At 37.4% G+C, this 27878-nt stretch overlaps 1 protein-coding gene across 1 annotated transcript in view; it reads left to right on the top strand.

Annotated features, from left to right (window-relative positions):
- The window catches only part of dnajc10 (DnaJ (Hsp40) homolog, subfamily C, member 10), a 35073-nt gene that overhangs the window by 3348 nt on the left and 3847 nt on the right, over positions 1-27878 (top strand). The window contains exons 5-21 of the mRNA XM_028436933.1: positions 5708-5790; positions 5903-6034; positions 8560-8653; positions 9380-9457; positions 9578-9621; positions 10914-10979; positions 12736-12801; positions 14308-14397; positions 16176-16286; positions 17200-17314; positions 18520-18647; positions 21783-21899; positions 22607-22708; positions 23110-23170; positions 25667-25761; positions 26971-27104; positions 27314-27367. Coding sequence (XP_028292734.1) covers positions 5708-5790; positions 5903-6034; positions 8560-8653; positions 9380-9457; positions 9578-9621; positions 10914-10979; positions 12736-12801; positions 14308-14397; positions 16176-16286; positions 17200-17314; positions 18520-18647; positions 21783-21899; positions 22607-22708; positions 23110-23170; positions 25667-25761; positions 26971-27104; positions 27314-27367 — 1570 coding nt within the window. The remainder of the gene's footprint in view (positions 1-5707; positions 5791-5902; positions 6035-8559; positions 8654-9379; positions 9458-9577; positions 9622-10913; positions 10980-12735; positions 12802-14307; positions 14398-16175; positions 16287-17199; positions 17315-18519; positions 18648-21782; positions 21900-22606; positions 22709-23109; positions 23171-25666; positions 25762-26970; positions 27105-27313; positions 27368-27878) is intronic.

The following is a 27878-nucleotide window of genomic DNA, read 5'->3' on the forward strand; positions in this document are numbered from 1 at the left end:
GGTTTCAATGACTTTCCAGAAATCATACCAAACAAATAAATAAATTTAATAGATTCATTAAAAAAATAATAATGATATATATATATATATATATATATATATTTCTTTTTCCCCCATTTTTTATTTTTAATTTTATTAATAGATAAAGTTAATAGATTCAACTACTGATATTCATTTTACATGCTTCAGATTATTATTTAAAAAAAAAAAAACAGAAGGGTTAAGCTGAAAGTACGCAAGATTACACAAAAAAGTTTTCCTCATTATTTAGCACAAGTTGGTATTTTGACTAAAAAGGCTGTTAAATGAGCCGTGTGACATCATCGATCTCATGATTTAAAGATGGTGGAACACAGGCTCTAGAACTGTAAAGTAGTCTCATTTTCAAAAGACAATTAACTAAACATGTGAAAAATTATGTGTTTCTTTAGGCATAGATCTACTAATAAGTACATTCCAAAGATTTTAGGCCACATTTGTAAAAACAGTGGATGATCCCTTCAACATGTACGTTAGCCACACTGCTACACCCTCAGCTAATAATTTCACAGGAAAAATCCCATGGAAATGTGTGAAATGGTCCCAAAAAATTGTTTGTAAAACCTTTAATTACCGCCGACCGGTGAATTGTGTTGATTACACGTCAGCCGTGAGATTTAATGCTTCTGTCACCAGGTAAACTGGCCACCAGTTCAGCTAATACACCATCAGCTAAAGCTGTCTTTGTCCCACAGCCTTTTCACATTTAAATGCAGTCATAATAATCTGAGCCAACACATTAAAAACAACCTTCAGATGGAGCTCTGCATTCATTTTCAATCACAGAAAAATAACACGATCACTATTCCATCTGTAACAAATAGCGTGAGATTTTAAACTGCATTATGTGCTGAATTCGACATATTTATTGTTTTTTTCACACTCTTTAGACATCCATTCACCTGTTTTCCAGTATAAAATAGTGTGTAAATGTGTTATATTGTCTATAAAGGTGAGGTATTTCTGTGTCACGTTTGGACCTGATTTTGAATAAAGAGAGAAAGAGAAAAAAACAGGTCGATAGATTTCTCCAATTCAAAATGCAAATTCATTTTTTTACGTCCGTTTTTTGCGCATTCACAGAAAAGTCCTTAAATATGTATATTTCAGTTCAGGGTGGAGGCAGGTCAAGGTTAATAAATACAACAGAAAACAGGCGTTTTACCTTAAAATAAAAACACTCCATGACAGAGGAAACCGACATTCAGCCACTACTAACTGTAAACCTGTTACACCAGAACCTTTATTCCGTTTAACTGCTTTCCTCCAGGGTTATTATTATTATTATTATCTGTACTTTTGTTGCCGTACATCTTGGGCCATCTTTTTCTACACATTATGTCTAGTTATTGTTCTTATTTCAGCAGTTTAGTCTGTGTTTGATTAGATTGGACTGTTATCTTGAAGTTTATACGTATTGTTCTCACCTGCTTCTTTTATCCCCCCTTTATTATTATTATTATTATTATAGAAGAAAAAACCAAATGACCTTCACCTCTTGCCACAGAAAGGTTTGTGGATGAAAAGTAGATTCTCAGTGTGTCAATGGATTTTTCAGTCTGAACAGGTTTATTAAGATACCTGTGAAACCTAGTTCCTCTGGTTTCAAAGCTCCCAATGTAGCTTTTAAGTCATCAGTCGTGGCTGAAGCCTGTGGGTGTAAACTGTAATAATGGAGTAGATGTAAAAATTCAGTTTCAGTGCGGATGATTAGTTCACGTATTCATTCGGGGTGGGACGAGTGAGTTCTCGACACGATAGATGATAATAGGCTCATGACAAGGATACGATACAATGTTTTTGAGAAGGAAAAAATAAAATACTCCAAAAATAAAATGTGCAGTTGGAAAAATAACCATATTTATTTCAATTGGAATATGGAAAAAATAAAACAAAAACAAACTTAACAATCTAGTGTGTAGTAGATACAGATACATCTTGTGACGTTTTAATACAGTGTTATCTTGTTACACAATATATCTACCCACCTACCTTTAGTATTCAGCAACAAGAGTGAAACATAATAAAGAAATGAATTTAGTTTAAAGGGGACATATCATGCTAAATCCACTTTTTTAGCCCTTAAATGCATTTTGTTGTATATTTAGAGTGCTTAGAAGTACAGAAAAAATCAAATAAGTCTCTTCAGGTGCTCCGTAGATATCTTTATATTCTGTTTTGCTCATATTTTTCAATCTGTTTTGATTTTTCTATTCTTTTTTACGTTTTTTGAACTATTACATCACAGTATTTGCAGCAGAACTGCCAAATTAGTACATCAACTCCAGGTCCAACACTTCGAGCAATCCGCCATTTTTATTTCTCGCTTTTATTTTGTAGTCCAAGCTCAAGGATGCCGAAGTTACGAGAGGATAAGTCAAAATGTTCGGTTGTTGGATATAGTAACCCACACGCTTCATTACACCGTCTCCCAGCATCAGAACCTTTTCGAAGTGCCTGGTTGAGTTTTATTTTTCACGGAAATGTACCCACATCTGTGGGTAAGGTCATTTTTGTGTGCGCGAAGCACTTCAAGGATGACTGCTTCAGCAACCATTGCCAGTAAGGATTTGCCGAAAGACTTCGTCTGATTGAGGGTTCAATTCCTTCTATCTTTGGAGGCGACGAACAGAGCACTTCGGTAAGCTGCAAATAACGCTAAAAAGTGTGATGATAAGACGTCCCTGTCATTGTTTTGTTAGCATTAGCAGTTGCTTAGCAGTTGCACCGTCTTCAGACTTCATATGTTAGTGCCGTGTGCTTGTTTTAGATCCTTGATGATATGGCCTACGTGATTTAATTTAAGTCTAAAGTTTTCATTAGTCATTTCATTTTGCCGTTTTTGTCTTTGAAAAGACTGTATTAAAATGCATTTCGTGACGTTAGCTTGGCGCTAGCGTTAGCTCGGTGCTTGTGTTAGCTCACTTGTTAGGGTTCTGCAGGTTCATCATCTTCATTTTCATCTCGCTCCGGCGGGTCAGACTCTGGCTGGAACATGTAAGGCTGGATGGACAAGTCTTCTGTTGTTGACATTTTGTAAATAACCTCTGAATAAAAAGTTTATGCGCCGCTACATAGCCGTATCTCTTCTAATAAATACAGGCAGGAAGGTGCTGACACTGTGAGGAGTGGATTCACTAAGATCTGAAATAAAGGGTGGTAAACCAGTTTCTTCCCTAAATCCTTTGGTGACGCAGTTTCCTCACCTGCTGCGAGGAACTCACTAAGATTGCAGCAATCATTAGTGCACGAGCAGAAGTGGTGGAGACCGCCCTATTTAAGCGAGTGTTTTGCTCGTTTAATGTGGAGAGATGAGTGCACAGAAGCACACAATGACATTTCAGGAAGTTACATTGGAGACAGATGGACTTCTCTGTCTGCTGCACAAACATTTAATAATGTAGAAAACTAAATAAACAATTGGATAGAAATCATCCTATTGATCTGTTGACACCATTGATCTGAGTTAATACAGCAACACAGTCTGTCAATCAGTTGATCAGCACCATTTGAAGATGATCTACTGACCATCATCCAGCAGGTCTGAGCAGCGCTGTGTCACCACATTCCCATATGTGAACATTGTACCATTGCTGCGTAAATTACGCATCTGATCAGCCGATTCTGGCCTGATGCTCCTTCATCCTCCATCAACGTGACACCAGAGTTTGACGGTCAAAACATCACTGAAGCGGTGCGTCCATAGTGCGCACAGCACCTCTCTCCACCACAGCGTCAGATGACTCCACACGCACCGCCGCGGGTGTGCAGCTTTTTCTCTCTCTCACACACACTTTATTCACACTTTATTTACTCATTCAGTGGCTGTTAATATTGAATATTGCTTTATTTGAATTATTTTCTTACACTAGAAAGGTTAACTGGAGCCTTTTTTCCATGTCTGCTGTGTTTTGTGTCAACATTTACTGCAGCTGATCTCTGCGTGTGTGTTTGCACCTGTTTGTCTGTCGTACTATTTTCCTGTGCTAAAACAATCACCGCAAACAGTTCCAGGTTTGATGAATTACATTGCCCCCACTGCATTAATTTATTTGCATGTCCTCCTCCCATTTTTTTTTGCTCCCCTTGTGAGCTCCGCCTACTACCCATATTAATTAGAGGGAAACGTGCTAAATGGATTGAGGGCGCATTGCGACGTGCAGCAGTCGAGCAGTCCTGATTCCCTGGAGTTTGTACGGCTTATTAGGGCGTGGAGTGACGTTTGGACACGCTTTAATATCCTAAACCCTTAGTGAATCCACCTCTTAATGTGTAAAAGCGTGAGGTGATCAATATTAATCCATGGGATGGTAAACTTACAGCGCTCTGATTAGTTTCACTTTATTACAGCACACACCTGTTTCTATTCAGGTGGTTCTCCTCAATTTATCACACACACACTGTAATGAGAGCACGTTGTCTCACTGTAGTATGTTCCTGATGATGCTGTCAGCGTCACTGTAGAGTATGTATGAATGAGTTGATTCGTCCGCTTATATGTAGAGTGTCTCTCCACAGGCTTCATCAGCTGACTGTAGATCTATATCTTTCCTAAAGAATGTCATGGGTAAATGAAAGGATTCATTTATCCATTAATAATCTTTCTTTCCTAAACACAGCTGTCAGATCAGCACCAACCAGGATCTTCTAATAATGGGCAGTAGAGCTGGGCAATATACTGTATCAAGATTCAAGATGTATCGAGTTTTTTATTTTGGCAACATAGAAAGTGACAATATCGCCTATATCACGATTTTTTTATTACTTGTTTTGATTTATACAAGTATTTCATTTATTCATAGAATACAGTCAAACAGTGTCCTTCTTTACATGTGTTCCATATAGTTTCATATATATTTTACAGCTTATTTTTTATTAAAATGCAGTTTTATGAGTTGCTGCTTTTGCTATTTCTCAGAACAGCATAAAGATCCCAGTTAGATGGATTTCTGAGTGCATCCTAACCCTAAACCTGCCACACTACAGAACTCACTCACACGTGCTGTCTCTTATAGGAGAAAAAGCCAAAAGTAGCACATATTGTGCAGCAATTTGTTAATAAATCTACGTGGCATTTTTCCATCAGTAAATCTAACCCAGAATTGTCTTTCTGGTCTGACTTTATTGAGTTAAAGATATCGAGATTCATATCGTATATTGCTATTTAGACAAAAAATATTGAGATATGAGTTTTGGTTCATATCGCCCAGCCCTAATTGGCAGCTCATCTTCCAAAGAGAACTGATTGGTCAGGGGGCGGGACTTTAGTACTCACTCAGATCTGATCCACTTCATAACAAGGTTATGTGTTCAGCCTAAGTTACCATGGTGATTTAGGCCAGTGAGACGTTAGCCAGCTTCATAGTACATGTTCTGAGATACAGTATATACCGAGCCAACATAAACAAGATCTCTCACTTTCTGCTCTCTCTCTCTCTTGCATATTTGTCAGCAGCATTATGAACTATGATGGACAGATGAGCCTCCCTCACTCTGAGCTTTGTCTCTGATAGATAAATAAATACATGACATAGTGTTGACAGCGTTAAGAGAAACAGATTTCTTGTTGTTTTGCCCTGAGGCTTAACAGGGAGCCATGGTTAGGGATTGAAGGCATAAATACTAGATGTGAAACCGGTCTTACACTTAATTTGTGTGTGTGTTTTAGAGGCAGCTGTAAACTCTGGAGAAATCTGGTTCATCAACTTCTATTTCCCACGATGCTCACACTGCCACCAGCTGGCTCCAACGGTAACACAGCAGCACTAATTAATGACACCTTAAAAACACAATTATACATGAAACGACACAATTAACACCTCCATCGCTGAGTCTCATTGTTGTGTTTCTGTGTTCCCACCAGTGGAGGGAGTTTGCCAAAGAGATGGATGGAGTGATCCGCATCGGAGCGGTGAACTGTGGTGATAACAATCATCTCTGCAGGAGGAAAGGGATCAAAAGTTACCCCAGTCTGCTCATCTACAGAGCAGGAGAGGTTAGTGAGCACAGGCCATGCCCTCATCAGCTCTGGACTGTAACACACCAAGGGGTGTGTTTACACTGAGAGTATTTTAACTCAAGGATTCATTTCAACAAGCAAACAAAGTTTACAGCAGATCAGACAAACAAATCCTGGAGCAACTGTCCGGATTCGTAGCGTTTCCAATAGAATTCACAGCACTTATGGAGAGCTGACTGACAGCTGCAGCACAGGATATGTAAAAAAAACACCATAAAACTTTAAAATCATGAGCATGTGTGGATGTGTGAGGAAATTCAGTAGAATAGCAAGGTTCTAACATGATTAGGGAAGGCAATGCAGCTAAGTTTTCCCTGAGGAGAAGCGAGCGAGGCAGTCATTAGCTGCAATTCAATTACCCTTGGAAATGCACAAAATCTAAATAGCTCAATAAAAACTTATAATGGCAACGTCTGAATTTCGAAAAAACACTGAAATATTGCTAAAAAGTATTTATGCTTTCATGAGGAGGTTTTTCAGACATTTGCATATTGAAATGTATCACAAAAGCTCAATGGAAACACTATTTTTCACAATTACACCTCACTTGACGTGACGTACATGGTCACATGACCACTTCTCTCCAAGAAAACATCGGCAGTACATGTGGACAGAAGAGGAGTCCGTGACATTTCTTAGCGTTTTACTTAAAAATTATTACTGCTACATACGACATGAAACAACAAAGGAATGTAGAGTGTTATAAGGTTTGGAGCGTTTATCTTCCTGTAGAGAAGTCTCACGGGATGAGATCTCACGGGAGTTTACGAGGCTCCAAAACAACATTCGATGGAAACACGTTCAAAGTGCAATTATAATTTGTCAAAACTTTAAAAATATATAAGAAATATATAAATCAGGGGTCATCAACCTTTCTGAAACCATGAGCTACATCAAAGGTACTGAATAATCCGAAGGGCTACCAGTATATTGATATACACTTCCTAAATAATACATTTTCACCATTTCACTTCAATTAAAGGGTAAGATAATAAGGAAAACTAGCAGTAACTTAAAAAGATAATAAATGTTTCAACATGCAACACTTTTTTTTCGTAATTCATGTAATTTTTTAATTTTCATTATTTCATTGGAAATCTTTATGTTCCTATTAACTAGCCACTAACTAACAACATTTTAACTAATTGTAAAATATGTAAAATTTGTACAATTTAGTAATGTTTTAGAAAAATCCACTTTGGATTTTTAAAAACATCTTATGACAATTTGCAGCTTCTTTAACAGAATCCTATCTGCAACACTTTTGCCTCAATGTCTCTGTGAAAATAAACATTTAAAGATTGTTAATTTAATACAAAAGCTGGTCAAGTGCAGCATGTCCTCTATTAAAGCTCTGACTACATTTGTCACCAGTATTTATCTCTGTGAGTTTGAAGCCTGACAAGTAAATCAGATTTTAGACAAAGGTCATTGGTTAATAGTGCTCCTGTTAGAAGAGGCCTGAGGACACGTCTTACGGTCCATGCAAACAACCTGGTGCTCGTGGGCACCATGTTGGTGACCCCTGATATTTATGCTATATATATATATATATATATATATACACATACTGTATATAGTGCATAGTGCATCAGAAAGCAACTGCTCTGTAACTGACAGAGGTTTTCCTGTCATTCTGGAGTGGTTCACAAAGTGCTCTGTGAATGGAAACCAAACCAAATAGAGCTGATGGAATTATAAGATGTTCTCGGCTCAATCTGCCTCAGTCTGGGACTCACCCCGTGTTAAACCAACTAAAATGTCAGCCTTAGTCCATTTTTTTATCAACTCGTTCGAAATGCTGCTGTAAGATTTTTCACAAATACATCCAGCAATAAACATATCATTCCATTTTTACAAGTAAAGGCAGGCATACACTGTGCGATTTTAAGCCCATTTAGAGACGATTTTTGACTTGGCCGTCTATTTTGTGGGATCGTGCGAGTCTCAGCTAAATCGTGTGTCGTGTATCGTGTAATATACATGGGGTCACAAGAAGCGATGAACACCTCACGACCAGCTCCCGATCATCAATCGTATGGTCGTAAAGAAATCAAACATGTTTGAAATCCAGTCGCTCCTCGTGAGGGTATCTCAGTTGAAGCAGTGCCGCGGACCGGCTTACCGTAAACTCTCACACTGCACATGCGTGAACACCGTAGGACCGCTGTAAAATTGACGGAGTTAAAGGATGAAAAGATTTGTATTTGTCATCATGTGTACAAACATGTTCATAATGAAATAACGTCCCCAAGGTCCCCTTTAAGCCCTCAAAGATTTAAAGTAAAGAATAGCAGTATAAAAGGATAAAAAAAAGAAAAAACACAAGTAATATAAATAGATTTTATACAAAAATAATACAAATCAATAGAACCAGCAGAATTAAAAAGTAACAAGTAAGTTTCTATTCATTTGTTTTTACACTGACTGATTGGAGCGTCACTCTTTTGAATTGTTGATCTGAGTTTTGTGTTTATGAAACAAATGTTTTTGTTGTGTAGACACCGGAGAAGTACAATGGGGACCGGGACAAAGATGATCTGGTTCGTTTCTCCATGCAGTTCATCACAACAAGTGTCACACAGCTGTGGCAAGGTGAGACACGCCTTCAAAATAAAAGTTGTTTTTGTCTTGTCAGAGGAAGATTTTGAGGTTATCATTTCATCATTTCTCCTCACCCTTTTACATTAGTGTGACTTTTTAGTTCATTTAGAATTTAAAAAAGTAAAATGTTGACATTAAGGAGACATGGGCAACTGGCGGCCCGTGTGCCACATGCATAAAATAAATCCAAAAACACACAAAATGACAGAAAAGTACAAGAAAGTACAACAAAAATACACAAAATTACTCAAAAAAAAAATACAAAACAACTTGACTACCAGTATACAAACAATAACAAGAAAAAATACAAAATAACAACAAAAATATCCAAAATGACTCTAAAAACACAAGACAACAAAAAAAGAATCACAAGCCCTTCTTTGTTTTTCATTAATGCTCAGATGTGGCCCTCGGACCAGATAATCATATTTTTGTAGGCCCCGCTGTGATAAAAGTTGCCCATCTGTGACATAAAGTTTTAAGAATTACTGTATTATCAACTTATTTTTAAAAAATTAAATGATGTTGTATCATATTTTTTTAATGATAAATGAAAATAAAAATTAAAAGTATTTTCAATAACATTCTTGGTTACAATAGTCTCTAATAACGTCCTACAGATGCATATTTACACAACAACATTATGACTGAGTGCCTGAAAATAAGTTTATTCAGGTTTTCTGTTGTTTGTCCTGATTGTGTTTGCTCCTCTTTCAGGAAGCGCGTTTACAGAGATTGAGAGTGCGTTCGCCTCGGGGCTCGGCTGGTTGATCAGCTTCTGCTCTGACACTGGAGGTAACGCATATACACAACAAAGCTACACACTACAAACTGTTTGCTCACATTCAGTCTTTAACCTGTGGAGACAAGGCAACTTTGTGAAAAATCTACAGTATATTTGTTTTTCTTTGTCAGATTGTCTGGAACCAAGAACAAGACAGAAGTTGGCAGGGATGTTGGTGAGAGTCACATGTTTAGTGAAAGTGTTTATTTCATTTATTTGGCCTTTATTTAACTGTTTAGAACTAAACCATAAGATAGAAACTCGGGGTGTGCATTGCCATGATACGATTCCGGATTTGCATGTCACAATACGATCTATCCCGATACTAAACAATACAATATAGTGTTCATCGCAATATATCGCAATATCAGTAATTACAAATTTCACCTTTACTAGTACAAAATGGTATGAAATACAATCTATTTCAATTATTTAAACTTGTAAAAACAAGTAACTGTTAACTAACTGTAATTCAAGTACAAATATAAAAAACAAGTGGTATGTTTATCAAACTGTCAAATTACATTTTTCAAAAAACTTTTGCTTTTACAACAGATTCTGATTCTGTTAAGTTCTTAACAGTAACCACATACATCTATAAAAGTGTCCAGTATGTTTTATGATAATAAAGTGCAATCAACTTGCAGCTAAAATGCATTGAGGCGTGATGTAGTTTAATACATGCTATGCATATGTTCGTGCAATTAAATAGTGTTTTTTTTCTTCATTTATTTTAAAAAACACTTAAAAAAAATGATTTTGGACAATTTCTGGATCGATACGATAATTGGTGGGATATAGCAATATATCGGCAAATTTTAGAACCTTAATAGAAACCCTACAACAAAAAGCTTTTTAAAAAGAAGACACGTGAAAACCTACAGGAGGACAGACATGGGCTACTGGAGGCCTTTGGTCTAATTTTGTGCTGCCTCCAACATAAACGTACAAAATGACAGAAAAATACACAAAACAACTACAATAATATGCAAAAATAACTGAACAATATACAAAACAATAAGCAAAATATGCAAACTGACTCCACAAACACACAAAATAACCTGAAAAATTACGGTGTTTAAAAGGAATATGATACAGCTGCTGCACAGGCTGTCCAAACAAGCTTTGAAAGATGTGCAGGAGAGGCTTTTCAGCTTCAGAAATGACATTTGTTGCAGTTCTCATATTTGCAGTTAAACAACTGCATGTTAATGTGCCTTCAGTGATGATTTGGTTCTGGGTTGTACATTTAGTCATTTCACTTTGACAGGAACAGATCTATTCTTTATAGGAACCATAGGATGTGATAGAAGATTAAAATGATTAAAACTGTTGAATATTTACAATTTTTTTCCTTTTTAACTTTAACAAACCTAGAATATACACCAATAGTGGTTTTAAAACTGGTCAGAAGTCTTTGAATATTTGGATTATTTTTTTCGAACTGTCTGATCTTTTGTTGTGTAGGACGGTCTGGTGAAAGTGGGATGGATCGACTGCACAGCAGAGCAGCCCCTCTGTGACAGTTTCCAGGTAAGACTGCAGTCAAATATTCAGTTTCTCTTTGTTTAATTTGTTGTGTTTATTTTTTGAGCTTTCTGTGTTGTTACTCACTGGGTTTCAATGGAGGATAGACGACTGCATCGTCTGCAAAGAGGCATAGACAGACATTAGCTTTGTTTTGATTTTATAAAAATTGTGTCATGCACAGTCTCAGAGGAAAACAGCACAATTACCGTTTGCTATACGTGGAGCACAAAGATTCATCTTCAATTTTTCTTATTCGTAACTGAAAAGACACCAGCGTAATGATACACAATAAAAATACACAAAATGATCACAAAAATACACAAAAGCCTACAAATTTACAGTGAAAAATCCCGGAAACCGAGCCTGCCCACCAAGTCTGACCGCTTACAGTCAGCCCTGACGGAGCGCTCCTACAAGGCTGCGGCCAGAGCACTCAACGTGTTGTTGCTGCTCACAGCATACCAGGCGAAGCTGTGTGATGACTTTGGGTCTACTCTGGACCCTACCAGGTGGGAGAAGATGTCGGCGGTCACTGACTTGTGCCTTCGGGTCCAGCGCTGTGCGGTCCAGGCCACGGATGTTCCCCGTTCTCCAGTTCCACTTGTTCTGCTGCCAAGCGTGCACCTGAGGGCCCTCAGACGGACGTTGCTCCCCTCTAGGGCGCTGGCACGGATCCTCTGCCAGAGGACGCCACCACACTGCAGTTCAGGCCCCTCTCAGTGGACAGGCTACTACAGGCGTTCATTTTCTCCCCCAGGGAGAGCTCGCAGCGCTACCATCAGTTTCACCTGCTGGCAAGCAGGCTGAACCTGTGGAGTTGTAGTCGCCTCCTCTCGCTAGCGACACACATCCCGGGAGGCGATTGCTTTGGCTTATACGAGTCAGGGTCTGCAGCTGCTTGCTGGCTTGCTTACACATTCAACTCGGAGTTTATCCACATCCTGGGCCTTGTTCAGGGGAGTGTCTGTTCAGGATATTTGTACCGCGGCAAATTGGTCCTCACCCCTCACTTTCGTCCGGTGTTACCGGCTGGATGTTTCCGTCTCCTGTCCTGATCGGAACAGTGCTTGCCCTGCGGGATGGTGTATAAGCTTGTCTGCAATACGGGAGCTACCATATCCCATGGTGAGAATGTTATGAAAGAGGAATATAGGTTATTTACATAACCCCGGTTCTCTGAGTAATTTGAGTGAGACGTCTCACCAGACATACCTTCTTGCTGAACAAGTGAGAAGAGGTGCTTATTTGAATGGCGTTGTATTCCCCGCCCACTTTACTTATAGTAGGTGGGACTACCTGTGGTGGATGAATACATTTCACCAGCCAGTCAGGATTGGCGTAATGAGATAGGGCTTCTGAGATATGACGTGGAGGCGTATATCCCATAGTAAAAACATCTCACTCATATTACTCAGAGAACCGGGGTTATGTAAATAACCTATAGATTTGAACTAAATGTATACATGAGAAAGTATATATTTATATATTTATAAAGTATATAATACAGTTGTTTGATATTGTGAGTGATTTAAAAAAATAAATAATAAAAATATATATAATTTTAATGAGTATTTTTTTTAATCAATTACTAGACATTTCAGGTGGCTCCACATGGGGTCTTGACCCCAAGGTTGAAAAAGGTAAACGGCTGGTTGGTTGTAGTTTGTAAATTTTGTCAGATGTTGGACTTTCAGTCATGAAATGAATTTGTTTATTACAGTTTTTTTAGTGTTTTTATGTGAATGTTGTGCTTTTTCAGGTGACCAGCGGATCAACAGCTTTATTTCCACCAGGAAGCTCTCTGGATAAACACGGCAGTGTCCTGGTGAGTCAGTAAACGCTTTCTAAAAAAGCTGTTACCATGACAACTGTCCATGAAACATGAAACAGACAAATAACAATAGTTTACTGGTCACGTGTCACGTTTCTTAACAAAGCCCAAATTCTTCTTTTTGTTATTTGTACCGTTGATCTCTGCCAGGAGTGTCATTAAAGTGTTTTGTAGCATTCTGGGTCATTTCACTCTGAATGTCAGTGTTCATTTTTTATTTAGTTTTAGTCATAGCGGTTTGACTAAAATGCAACTTAGTTTTAGTCAAAATGTCATCAGGACTATTTCAGTCATAGTCTTGGTTTAGTCAACTAAATGACAAAGATTTTTGTCGACTAAAGATGTTAAAGATAAAGTCGACTAAAATGCAAAGCATAAGAGTTTATGCATTTTTTTTAAAGATTCAATGAACATTGATCAACCTGATATTGGATGATATTATTGTTTGTAAACATTGTATGTGATCAGTGTGTGAGACCACATGATCACATGAGTTCTGATTGGATTTTGATGTGTTTAGTCTATATTAGTCGATGAAAATGTAAATGAATTTTTTATATAGTTTAACATATATATTTTTTATTTTAAATTAGTCAGTCTAGTTTGGAGGTAGGCAACTTTTATCACAACTGGGCCACAAAAATGTGTTTGTTTGATCGGAGGGTCACATGATCAACTTTCATGTCAACTTTTAGAATGATGACCAATCTGAGAATTAATACAGGAAAGAACAAATAGTTTTTATAGTAATAGTTTTTTTTTCCATTTGTTGTTGTCTTGCTCGTTGTGAGGCATTTGCCTTTTGTGTATTTTTCCTGTAAAATATGTTTTTTGGAGTCACATTGTGTATTTGTGCTGCCATTTTGCATTTTTTGGAGTATTTTTTGTGTTTTTCTCATGTTCTTTACTGTATTTTCCTGCACTGTTGTAATTCTTTGTATTTTTTAATGTATTTTTGCTCTTGTTTGGTGTATTTTTCTGTCATTTTGTACATTTACTTTGGGGGCCGCATGTGGCCCCTGGGCTGCCGGTTGCCTATGTCTGGTCTAGTTATTGTCACTTAAAAAATGTGTTGATAAAAACAACACTGGAATTTGTTCATTAATAGTTTTTTACATAAAAGGAAATTCTAAAATGTGATGTAGTTATAAAGCTACTGTTATACTGCTGCTAATGTCCCTGTGATTGGTTAGATATTTACCACTATAAAATAATCATTGCTTTTGTACATATTTTATTTATTTTGTGTAGAGAGAACCACATTTAATTTAATTTATTTTGTGCTTCCATTAGATGGATTATATTTGATTCTGCCTTGTTTTGTCTGCTCCCAAGGTCGGGTTCATTTGAATAGTTTTCATGGAGGTCAAGGTGAAACTAAATGTCTACAAACTATTCGCGTTGATAACAGTTGAATGAGGAAAAGTCCTGAAACAGTTTCTGATTAAAGAATTAATAAAGGAAACATGTTCATTCTGCGACGTTGTGCTTGTGTTTCAGTGGATCAACACGTTGGACAGTAAAGAGGTTTACAGTCAAGTCATCAAACATCTGCCTGATCTGGAACTTCTCTCTGCCGACGGTTTTCAGGTAAACACATACAATATAAGACATGTTTGATAGAAAGAGAATCAGGTATTATTTAAAACCTTTTAGAGACAGGAATCCTAGCTGAAATTACAGACTTTGGTTGTGTTGTAAATAGCTGGGTTTCCATTCCAGATTTTCGCAAAAAAATAAAAGCGATATTTCTAAATGTCGACAAAGTATAGTTGACTCGCAACTTCTGTGAAATCTCATCCCGCAAGATAAACGCTCCAAACGTCTAATGTGGCAGTGATCATTTTATAAGTATAACGCTAAGAGATGTCCTGGTCTCCTCACACGTGCCGCTTCATGTTTACGCAGAGAGAAGTGGTCATGTGACCAGGTACATCACGTCATGTGATGTGTATTTGCGTTAAAGTGTTTTTGTGGCACTTTTGCGACACATTTCAATATTGAACAACCTCTTCATAAAAGCATAAAAACCTTTTTGCAATAATTGAGTTTTTTTTTTTTCATAATTTGGGCGTTTCCATCACCAATTTTTATTGCGCTATTTAGATTTTGCGCATTCCGAGGGTAATGGAAGTGAAGCTTATGTCACACTAACGTACTACTCGTAGTAATTCTGCCATCAAAACGAATATGTAGTGCGTTCACATTAGATAGTACAAAAAGATTTAGTACGTGAGAAATACCCGGATGTATATTATATAGAGACATTTTTTAAGTATGCACGGTGGGCACACTAGTCATACTCAACCGTTCCATGATTCATTGCGAGCGGAATGTAAAGATAAGATCAAGATAAAAATCTAACATCCCCTTTTCAAAATAAAAGCATCTCTCCTTGTCTATAATTAGTTTTTAACACTTGTAAATAGGGCTCTTGTTTTGAAGTTAACCAGAGGTTTTGTCAGTAGCACTATGACAAGTCTCTGAAAATCTCCGGAATGTGTGAATGAAATGTGTTTCTGTGAGTTTTATGGATCAAATGAGCACATGTTGATATTCTACTTGGTCACTTTCTCACTTAAAATGTTTTAAGTAAAGGTGGAGAATCAACAGATATTTAGCCTCAGTGCGATTCAGGTTTTTGTTGTTGTAGATTCCAAATGCATTTTGGGAAACTTGAAAGTATACTTCAGTGGGAACGCTCATCATCCTAATCCTACTTATAGTAGATAGTAGACAGTATACAGTATTTACTCATTGACTATGTGGTGTATACTACGCAGTGTGAAATTTACAACACAGCCAATGTTAATTCAATTCAACTTTATAAATAGACCGTAAATTACAATTCATTTACATCATATTGAAGCGCCATCAAAATATAGAATTCTAAAGAAAAAAGAAAGTGTGTTACGACCGTGGCTCAGGTGGTAGAGGGTCGTCTTCTGATCGAGAGGTTGGATGTTCGATCCCAGTACCTGACTATGTGTCGAAGTGTCCTTGGGCAAGACACTGAACCCTAAGTTGCTCCCAGTGGTCGACTAGCGCCTTGCATGGCAGTCCTGTACCACTGGTGTGTGAATGTGAGAGTGATTGGGTGAATGAGCTGATATGTAAAGCGCTTTGAGACTGTTACAGTGGTGATAAAGCGCTATATAAAATCAAGTCCATTTACACATCCATGATTTTAGCTTCATTAGCTTAGGTCACTGTTATTATTTCTAACTTTTAGATTTTCTTTTATTATTTGAATCATTTTAACTGCTGTCTTTATCAATGTATAATTATATTTTATATATTTGGCAATTCAGTTTTTCCCGCTATAGGAGGGGGAAATACATTTTGATTTGGGACTTGTTTCTCTTCAGGCTAAACTGGCTCATCATCGCTGGTTGATCAGTTTTACGTTTGGAGAGGGCAACGCTGCATCCAACGAGTACAAGAAGCTCCAAGCTTTCCTACGGAATGACCACATCCAGGTGCCTCCTCCTGTTTCCACACGCTCATAAGTCCAAACTTGAACGTTCTACCTGTAATTGGTATCATTTTGTCCATTTTCAATGAGAATGGGCGCACTGGTAAATTACTATGAATGATAGTAACTACAAAGGGATTTTGTAAATATATTATTTCCAATGATTTCTAAGAGCAATGGACGTTAGGTGTAAACCGTTGGTGCTGAAGGTCGTTGCAGGTTATCAGAAATAGAATCTCTTGCAATAAACAACAGCAACCAGCAACGCAGAGAGAAGCACCATCTTAAAATGGGAAACTGCTGGTCCGGGGGCCACCTGTGGCCCCAGGTTTAATTCGCAAAGTAAAATTTACTCCAAAAACACACGTTTTTTCTATCATTTAGATAATTTTTTCATTTCTATTTTGTGTCTCTATCTCTCTTGTTTTTTATTTTTCTTTCCCCACCATGAGTAGTAACATTTAGACCATGTAAAATGTCAAGATATGTGTAATAAAACAGAAGTGTTTAAAAAATAAAAAATATGCCGTACAAAAATGACAGGACGTAGTACAAAATCACCCAAAAAGAAAATCTCAAAAACCTTTTATTTCCTGTGTTAACGCTCAGATCGGTTATTATTCTAAATGTTGACATCCGTATTGATAATGTGGCCCTTAGATCAGATACAATCACATATTTGTGGCCCCTGCTGAGGCAGAAAACCTAAATTCCTGGAGAACATTTCATTGCTCACACTCAGGCTGCACATTGTCCCTAAAATTCAGTATTGGACTATTAACTAGTGTGCATTTAATTTTATATGTAGGAATAATTTTGATTCTAACACATTACTGTGGCTTTAGTACATTAAATATGTAAATGTGTTTGGTTGGAGTTGACATGCCTGTATGTCTCACTGCTGTTGGTGTTTCCAGGTGGGCAGAGTGGACTGCCTCGCAGACGTAGAGCTGTGTCACTCTCTGTACATTCACAAACCATGTGTGGCCGTCTTCAAAGGTCTGGGAATCCATGACTTTGAGATTCACTACGGTCAGTACTTTACTCTGATTACTAATACATTTAAAAATCCAGAGGGAAAATCAACACAAAGAACAAATATTGTGCTGAAAACTGTGTGTGTTCACTGTTTCTGTTCAAAAAGAATGCTCAGTTATCACCTAGATCAGGGGTTTTCCACCTTGGGGTCATGACCCCATGTGGAGTGGCCTGAAATGTCTAGTAATAATAAAATGACAAAAGATTAAAATTATATTTATACATTTCTACATTTAGAAATACACAAATAATAAATTGAAAATGAATTTTATTTAAAAATTTTATTTTTATTTCTATCTTGCACAATAAAGAAAAACACATCACAGAAACAGATATACTGTACATCTGAGCTGGCTTTTTGCACTGCTACTGACCACTCTTTATTTGTGACACAGTACAAACAAACATGAATAATGAAAAAAAGCTAATTTTAGAGAAATTATTCTCTGGGGTCGCCAGAAATTTGTGATATAAAAAGGGGTCATGACAAGAAAAAGGATGGGAACCACTGACCTAGATTGTACTCATGATTTTATGGACTGTTATGTGGACAGGTTACTCTGTTTATATATATTAAGTATGCATATTGTATGAATATTTTCTATTACAAAGCAGTAGGGATGTCCCAATACAAGTTTTTCATATCCGATACGATACCAATATTGTAGCCTTGGGTATTGGCCGATACCGATATCGGTCCGGTATGATATCAGCACAAATCATACATACTTTTATTACTTATTTTGTAGTGTGGAATGTTAGAAAATACTTTATCAAGCGATGTTACTCAGAGAACAATAGTCAGCAACAGTAGGTATGAGAAAAACTGACCCATTTATTATTAACCAATTGGTTACATACATTTTAACCTTGAAGATAATATTTACAGTATTCTACAATTGAATTAATATAATATATATTAGAGATTTTAGATGCAGTCCGATAAAATACGATGTTCGTTTTCGGGCTGATATCTGACCGATATTTGATATCAGATCGGGACACCCCTACAAAGCAGTGATTGTTAAGGTATCTGCACGTCCCAATGGTCTCTCTCCTCTGTGTGTGTGTGTGTGTGTGTGTGTGTGTGTGTGTGTGTGTGTGTGTGTGTGTGTGTGTGTGTGTGTGTGTGTGTGTGTGTGTGTGTGTGTGTGTGTGTGTGTGTGTGTGTGTGTGTGTGTGTGTGTGTGTGTGTGTAGGTAAAGACGTGTTATACAACATTGTTGGCTTTGCCAAAGACAGTATTCGTGCTCATGTGACGGCGCTGAGGCCTGAGAACTTTCCCTCAGACAGGAAGGAGCCGTGGCTGGTGGATTTCTTTGCTCCGGTCAGTAGCTTTAATCAAACGAGTGTCTATACACACACACACACACACACACACACATTTTATACAGTGTACATGTGAGGGTTGTTTTTGTTGGGGCCCACTGGGTAAACTAGTCTGAAAATCCCTTTATTTGCATCTTCCACATCCTGAAGTGTCTGATTTCAGTCCTGCTTGTTTCCAATCTGCTCTTTCCATCAAGGAAACAAATAAGATTTTTATCATCTGTGCAAATGTGGAGCAGAATGGAGAGCACACACTAGCAGACTGACTTCTTAATAATACAAGTTAATAATATTATTATTATTAGGAGAATCAATTGTAGCCCTGCGTGATCTTTGGAGGAAATCCTACTTCCCATGCATGAATAATCACATTTTGCCTCTATGGCCTGTACTAGGGCTGGGCGATATATCCATATTGAAGATATATCGAGTTTTCTATTTTGGCGATATAGAAAATTACAATATCGCCAATATCAATATATGTATTTTCTATAGCTTATTTTGTATCAAAACACTTGTTTCTGGAGTCGCTGCTTTCACTACGTCTCAGAATAGCATGAAAAGCACCGTGAGATGGATTGCTGAGTGCGTCCTAACCCAGACCTTCCCCCAAACCAGCCACACTACAGAACTCACTCACACATGCTGTCCCTTAGAGGAGAAAAAGCCAAAAGTGACCCATATTGTGCAGCTGCTTGTTAATAAAATGTGCCTGTGTGGCATTTTGCATCAGCAAATTCACCCGAGAATGGTTTTTCTGGTTAGACGTAATTTGAATTTAAATTATCGAGAAAAAATATTGAGATATGAGTTTTGGTCCATATCGCCCAACCCTAGTCTGGATTACGGAGCTAGATTTCCTCTTATCGCGCTAACTTCCAGGATATATTTGGTGTGTGCTGTACTACGACGCTGGCTAACGTCTTACCGGCTAAATCACCATGGTAACTTAGGCTGAACACCTATTTAGTTGGAAAATGACCTGTAGAAGAATGAGCTGTATTAACGCAGCATCAGAGCCACAGATTGCAGCCAAAATGAGACATGAATAGAAACACGTCTGTGCATTAATAAAGTGAAACTGATCAGTGTTAGTTGGTTCTCCCATAGATTCATATTGTATAATCTCACTAATTTAACCATTAACAGTCATCAATTATCTGCCTGCATTCATTTCTTCCTGCTTTTAATGTAGCAACCGTGTTGTTTTTGGTGTGAATTATGGATTTTAATTCTTCATATTTTTTAAGAATTATTCTTCAATTGTGACGTAAGTTGCTCGGCACGGTTTTTTCGTGATTGTGATTTGTCTGATGCTGCAATCTCTACTCATTTACACACGTAGCCAGGCTGAAAACACCTGGGTTAACATGTTTGTATCCTGCTTCGTAGTAGAGCTGCTCTGTGACGGAGAGCGTTTGGTTAGGTGACGCTAACGGAGAGATATACATCCAGCGTCATAGTACAGGCCCCTGAAGTTAAAAATGTAAAAAAATTAACCACAAATCAACCATGTGCTACAGATTAGCAACTTTCACCAAAATGTAGCCCAGACAGAAAAATAACAAACTTGCTACAGCTCATCTTCAGACTGTCCTACACAAACCATTCACACATAATTTTCACCTATCATAAATGTAGCCTACAGTGCATTAAAATGTTTGACTGTAAACATTAATGTAGTTGCAAATTCTTGGTAAATACATTTTCAACGTTTAGGTTTTAAAAATGACAAAGATTGACAAAGATTTGTGGTAATTGTAGATGATGCTTAAAAAAATACCAGAATTTTGTCTCTTTTTTAACAGCAATTGAATTTCGCTCTCACGTGACCAATTGGAATCAATAGAACAACAGCATTTTTGTCACTTTTTCCACTTATGGAGCAAATAAATCATTGTTGACTGAGGTGTTTTATGGCCAAGGCGAACCTTGTCTTCGCCTCTAACCTTCACAGAACAGTTATTAGCTCAAGGTTAGATTACTGTCCTGTATTTGGCCTTGATCATCTTCGATGGCATTGTTTTGGTTTGCTGAAACACTGCTGGTAATGCTGATGATTTACATTTCATCATATTAGGAGCAGTTTGTTCTAAGTCCACAGCCTCGTCCATCCTTATCTTTCTTAGACTTTAAACGTCTGAGCGCCCGAGGTCGAGCTAGTGTTTCTATTACATTATTCACAATAAAGCCTTAGTTTGAGACACAGTCTATTCAAGTTTCAACACTAGGGGCAGTAATTGGTTACCTTTCTTCTTTTTAAACCTTATTTCTATTATTTTATATTTAAAAAACCTTTTTTTATTGACATCCTTGTCCACGTTTTGTCCAATGATGAATGCTGAAGTGACTCACTGAAAACACTTAAAACAGGATCAGACGATCGATCACACAAACAGATGTTATTCGTCTGTCAGAGCTGACTGTGTTTGCCTTTCAGGGAGGTGATAGGATTAAGATACACCTACAACACAAACAGTGGACTGTGGATTTAATGTGTGACGTTTCAATGCAAATATTCTTTAAACAACTGGAATGGAAGCTTTGTTTGTCAAGTTTAAATCCAAATGCAACTGGAATTTACTCGTCTAATTTGTTCATCATCACTTTTTAGTGAAACTGAACTTTAAATGTATTTATGTATTCGATCAGACATGGGTACATTGGTGTAATTTTTTGTGGACCACAGAGTAAACACACAAAATTACTCCAAAAATACACAAACTACTTTAAAAATAACAGAAATATGCAAAATTACTCCATAAACACACAAACATGACTTTTAAAGCAACAAAATAAAGACAAACAGAAATACAGAAAATGACCCGTAACTCACAAAAAACAGCAAAAATACACAAATCCTCTGTTGTTTCTTGTGTTAATGTTAAGATTGGGTAAATATTCTAAATGGTGACATGTCGTAAAGTTGTCCATCTCTGCATTAGATTCTTGTGTTTTGTGATTGAAAAAAGTCCTAAAACTGTAGATGTTTGTCATCGAGTGGTAAAAAGCAGCAACAACACTACTCAATACTTTTGAAGTGATATTATATTCAGCTACGTCACCTGTTAGTGCTTAATGGGTTGATTTAAAACTGTCTAACAGGCTGTTCTGTCCTGATGTTTGTGTGCAGTGGTGTCCTCCATGTCGAGCTCTCCTGCCTGAACTGAGGAAAGCTTCCATCCAGTTGGCGGGTCAGATGAAGTTTGGCACTTTGGATTGCACCGTTCACCAAAGCCTCTGCTCCACGGTGAGCTCACACTCCTCCATGCACGTTAAAACTGTTCTGCAGTAATATTGTTGTGTGATCTGGCATAAATCGGATGTAAGTGTGCTTTGTGTTGTTATTGTCCTAGCTTTGCGTTGATATGTATACAGCAGATATAGGAAATTGGTGGCCCGGTGAGCACAGTCTGTTTAGTGTGGCCCCCAAAGCTTACACACAAAATTGCGCCAAACGCACAACAAAATGACAAGCAAAACACAAAAAGCTGCAATAAAAATGCACAAAACAGCAACAAAAACACACAAAACTACGAGAAAAACACACGAAACTACATCAAAAATACACAAAACAACAAAAATACACCAAAATGATGTAAAAATTTGTGGAAAACAACCACTTAAACATACAGAAACTCTTTGTTGTTTCTTGTGTAAATGCTCAGATTGGTCAATAGTATAAATATTGACATGAATGTTGATAATGTGGCCCTCAGGTCAGATACAATCACATATTCGTGGACCCTTTTGTGATAAAAGTTGCCCATTGCTTTTATAGTGTGTGTGCGCTGAATGAACGGCGTGATCTGATGCACACTGTTATCAAAATGACTAAACGTCTCTCCTCGTCCTTCTCTTGTTTCTTTTGGAGGAAACCGCTGAATTAGTTGTTTGGTGTTACGGTTTATGGTCAGAATTAAAATTGTTCATTGTTGATTATTTTTTGTGTTTTAGTACAAGATTCAGGCGTACCCGACCACAGTGATCTTTAACGGCTCCTCTGTGCATGAATACGAAGGCCATCACTCGGCCGACGGCATTCTGGAGTTCATTCAGGTTTGTCCAAGTCCTGAGGTTTACTGCAGAGACGCTGCTCTGTAGGATGGAGACCTACCAACCTGGCAACACATACTCACAGTAACACTTCAGCAGTGTCAAACTTGTGATTTTATTTACTATATTCATTGTTTTTACTTTAAACTACATATTGAATTGTTTCTACTGTTGATAAAGTTTTATAGTTCAATCTTTTTTGATGGTTTTTTGTTTTAAGTTTATTCCATTGACATTTTCCAGCAGTTTAACTTTAAAAGTTTTTTTTTATTTTATTTCTCTGTCTTTTTTGAATTGATAATCTTAAAGATGAGGTTTTATTCTCTAATTGATATTAAGCTCTGTGGCCACTTTCTGCCATAATTTTCCCATTATTTTGACAGTACTTTGATGTGTGTCTGCAGGACCTGGTCAATCCATCCGTTGTGGTCCTGGATCCTTCAAGCTTCACAGAGAGAGTGACGGGTAAAGTTCAGCCTAACAAATAAACACTTAGTTCTAGCTCATACATCAGCAAAAGCCAAGTAAAAAAATTGGTTTAGTTTGTCTGTTTTTGGTCTCGACATGACTTTGTTGTGTCGTGGGTAATGTAGGGCCCTATAAAATCAGTTTTGTTTTTTCCAAAATTCTGTTTCCACTTTAATTTTTTAAATTCCATTTTTTTTTTTAGAAATGTTTATCATTTTTTAAAGAAAATTTTCGTTTTTAACTCCTGTGAGGAAACAAAATAATTACTAATAAATAAATAAAAACTCAAACAAAAATCAAGTAAGATACAATTAAAAGGTAGATTTAAGTTGTAGTGACATGAATTATGCTGACTGCTCCTTTTTAATTACTTATGTCATATAAAGATGTATGAGAACAGCATTAATGTCACCTGATTTCCTCTCAGGGATTAATGGTTTACTGAATCTGAGCAGGTTTATTAAGTTTTGATCAACTTAGTTTAAATTAACCTTATTTAAATTATCCTATCTTCTGTAGCTCTGATGAGAAGTTATTAGAATGTAACATTTTAATAACGTTGCTCCAACAGACTTTTATTTTGTAAACGGTTGTACTTGAGGTAGCTTGCTGACCTGTGTACCTACGAGGCACGGACAAAAGGCTGGAATAAAAAGAACTAAAGGACAACACGGACTGAGTTATTCAGACACAACAGTTCAAACACTGAGCAGGTGAAGATGATTAAAGCTGTTCACATTCTCATGGAGCACCACTGCGATACACGAAAAACGAACGGAGCTTTACAGTCACAGCAAAGTTTAACGTCACTGGTGGCTCTGTATTTATGAGTCAGTGATGATTTGTGTTGTTTTAGAGGGTGTTTGTGGTGGTTTAAGATGAGTTTAATGCAGCCAAGACAGGAGGAGGGAGGGCAGTGGTAGACTTTGATTTAAAAAAGTTCACATGTGATGCTGACTTCAGCTCTGCTGGCAGTTTGTTCCACTTCTTTGCAGCATAACAACTAAACACACCATCACCATGTTTACTGTGAGCTCTGGGCTCCACTATCTGACCTGTGTCCATAGATCTCAGAGACCTGCTGGGTTCATACCTGACTAACATCTCACTGATGTATTCTGGACCAAACCCATTCACACATTTATAACCAGCAGCAGAACTTTAAAGTCTATTCTGAGGCTGACTGGGAGCCAGTGTAAAGACTTTAAAACTGGACTAATGTGTTCTGATCTTTTTGTTCTGGTTCAGACCTGAGCTGCAGCGTTCTGAACCAACTGTAGATGTTTGATGCTCTTTTGGGGGATTCCTGTCAGACCATTACAATAGTCCAGTCTGCTGGAGATAAAAACATGGACCAGTTTCTCCTGATCTTTCTGAGTCATTAAACCTTTCACTCTGGAGATGTTCTTTAGGTGGTAGAAGGTGTTTTTGTGATTTTTCTGAGATCTTTTAAAGATCCAGACTTAAGGTACTCACTGACAACAGTCCTCTTTTCTCTTTTCCTTGTTAACAAAGACAATCACCTCCATCTTGTCATGGTTTAGTTGAAGAAAGTTTGCACTCATCCAGCAGTTTACCTATTCTAAGCAGTCACATAACACCTCAGTTAGACCATAGTCATCTGGGTTCAGTGATAGTTATAGTTGTTTGTCATCTGCGTAGCTCTGTTATTCAACCTTACAGTTCTGTAGAATTTGTCCTAAAGGAAGCATATAAAGGCTAAACAGAAGGGGTCCAAGAACAGAGCCCTGAGGAACCCCGCAGGACATTGGTAATCTGTCAGATTCAAAGTTTCCAATGCTTACAAAATAACTTTGCTCCTCCAAGTAGGACTTAAACCATTGTACTACTTTTTTTTTTTTTACATAATCAAGGATTTTGGGGCAGATCAATGATTAGTGAGCCTAAATAAACCAATCACTGATAATAAACCGATCACATGAAGGAGCAATACGCCTGATATGCAATATGACAATTTTTTGAAATTCCAGTCAAATATGAAATGGAATGTATTAGCTTAAAATGATATGCAGGCAGACATTTTGTCTGTGGTGTGGAACATCTTCAGAGTAAATGACAGATGAAACAATGCAACGTGAGCATCTGCAAAAATTTTCAACACGACAATGATGTAATTGGTTTGGCTTATCACACTAATTACATGAAATGCTCAATATACAGCCGATCAGAACAGCAGAAATCCTACTTCATGACAGCTATTATTTATGCACACAAGCATCTAAATATAAAACAGCCACTTCACATTTTACTCACTAGATGGTGCTGCTGGATAATTAATTGAGTGATTTGTTGTAGAAGTTGGTACTTTCAATTTTAAAAGAAAAAAGTTGTGTAAGCATCACGGATGATTCTAACAACACATTGTTAAAAGTTAAAATGAATGCCTTGTTGTCATCTGAAGTGTGTTTTCATCAGATTGACTGAAACAGGCGTGTGTTTGTGTCTACATATATATCTGTGTGTGTGTTGCAGGTCGGTCAGTAGGGCAGTTCTGGGCTGTTGATTTCTACGCTCCGTGGTGCGGCCCGTGTCAGGCTCTGAAGCCAGAGTGGAGACGAATGGCTCGGGTACGACACAGAGCACACACATACTGTCCATAAAAAAACCTGTAACAGTATTGTTTACTTTTTAGAGAGACATTCTTGGATACTTTAATTAACAATTCTAATAATGATTCGTAAACCATATTTCCATTTCTATTTCTTCTTCTTTAACACCAAACCTGCTGCATCACCTCTTCAGACTGTCCTACACAAACAAGCCCACAGTGCATCCAAATATTTGACTGAAAATGATAGTGTAAACACATAATTGCAGACTGACTGGTACTGATCGTTGTCTTTAGTTTGATCTTTCACATGTTCTCTCACACACACACACACACACGGCTGATGACGACATGTCACAACGGGGACGGCGTCTCTGAAGGTCCATTTATAGAAATGTAAACAAAGGCTAAACTAAAGCTTTAAATGCATAACAATAAGTGCAGCTCTACTTTTGGTTAATATGTTCTTTTTACAGAAGAATTATTTATTTTATGTCTGACTTAGTTTTAAATCAAGTTGTTCAAGTTCAAAAGGAGAACTCTAAATATTCTCAAATGGTTGTAATAATAATAATAATTCATCAATTTTATATTGCGCTTTTGTATATATTATTATTCATTGAAAACAATCTATACCTGTTGGATTAAAAGAGAGCTGATATTCCTGCAGTAAATGAAAGAGACAAAGATAAAATAATAAAGAGTTAAAGCAAACAAATCAATTTGTATTATTTAATTCCCTCACCCAATGAGAATCGAATCGATAAGCAGTATCGATAATGGAATCGGAATCGCTAAATTCTTATCAATTCCCATCCCTAGCTGCTGTCTCGCATACAGATGATTGGATTAATTAATTAGTGAAGCTACAGGTGACATTTCCATGTGCTAATTAGCTCAGGGACATAGAGGATGTTCCATCATGAAAAAGCTGTAGATTCATGATGTGTTTGACTAATCATTGCAGCTGTAGAATTCCTATAATGAGACAGAAGAAGTTTTAAAGATTTGTACTGCAGAGTTATCTCAGAATTGCCTAATTTTTGCCGAAAATTGCCTGACCCCGACCATTGCTGTGCAGGAGTTATAATGTTAAGTTTGAAATTTGGTTCAAATGCAGTGAAAAATGTTGGGTTTGTTTGTTTTCTAAAACCTGGGCTGACTGCAGACGTCGTGTGAAAGTCTCTACTTTTACTGACTGGAGCCTGTTAACGTGTCTCCCCTGCAGCTGCTGTCGGGTCAAATTCTGGTGGGTTCCGTGGACTGTCAGAGCTTTCATTCCTTCTGTCAGCAGCAGGGTGTGAGAGCGTACCCCGAAATCCGCCTTTACCAGAAGAAATCCCCCAAACAGGATCGATACATGTGAGTGACCTGGAGGATTGAGACGAGTCTGACTGACGTTAGTCATCAATGATGAGACTCTTCGTGTGTGTGTGTGTGTGTGTGTGTGTGTGTGTGTGTGTGTGTGTGTGTGTGTGTGTGTGTGTGTGTGTGTGTGTGTGTGTGTGTGTGTGTGTGTGTGTGTGTGTGTGTGTGTGTGTGTGTGTGTGTGTGTGTGTGTGTGTGTGTAGGACCTATAACGGCTGGAACAGAGACGCTCATTCACTGAGAGCGTGGGCTCTGAGGTGAGTCTCTATATCGTATTTCATCTTCTCTCTCATTCTTCACACTTTAGCATTTTTAACCCACGACGATAACCGTCTTCAGTCTTCCTATATTGTCAAGTTGATTTTAATTTTGTGATGTTCTTAACTTAAAAATAGCTTCTCTCTACTGCACATGTGTCAAACTGAAGGCCCGGGTACCAAATTAGGGGACCAATTTAGAGCATCCAATTCAGCTCACAGGAGAGAGTTAAAAATTAGAGAAAACATGAATTTCTGTTTTTTTTTTTTTGTTTTTTTTTTTTAAATGGGGTTTTATAATGTTTAATTTAATTTTTTATTTTTTCCAAATATGTTTATTAGTTTTTACTATTACAATACAATTAACGATCTGGTCACGATAACATAAACCAGAGGATATGAAAACCATTATTGTGTTAATTACCAAATAATTAAATTGTAGATATCTCAAGTTCTCACTGTGCTGCACCAATCGTCACCAACTTCAGTGGTTTCAACTCTCGGGTTCTGT

The sequence above is a fragment of the Gouania willdenowi genome, chromosome 21, assembly GCF_900634775.1.
Source record: "Gouania willdenowi chromosome 21, fGouWil2.1, whole genome shotgun sequence".
In the NCBI taxonomy this organism is placed as follows: domain Eukaryota; kingdom Metazoa; phylum Chordata; class Actinopteri; order Blenniiformes; family Gobiesocidae; genus Gouania; species Gouania willdenowi.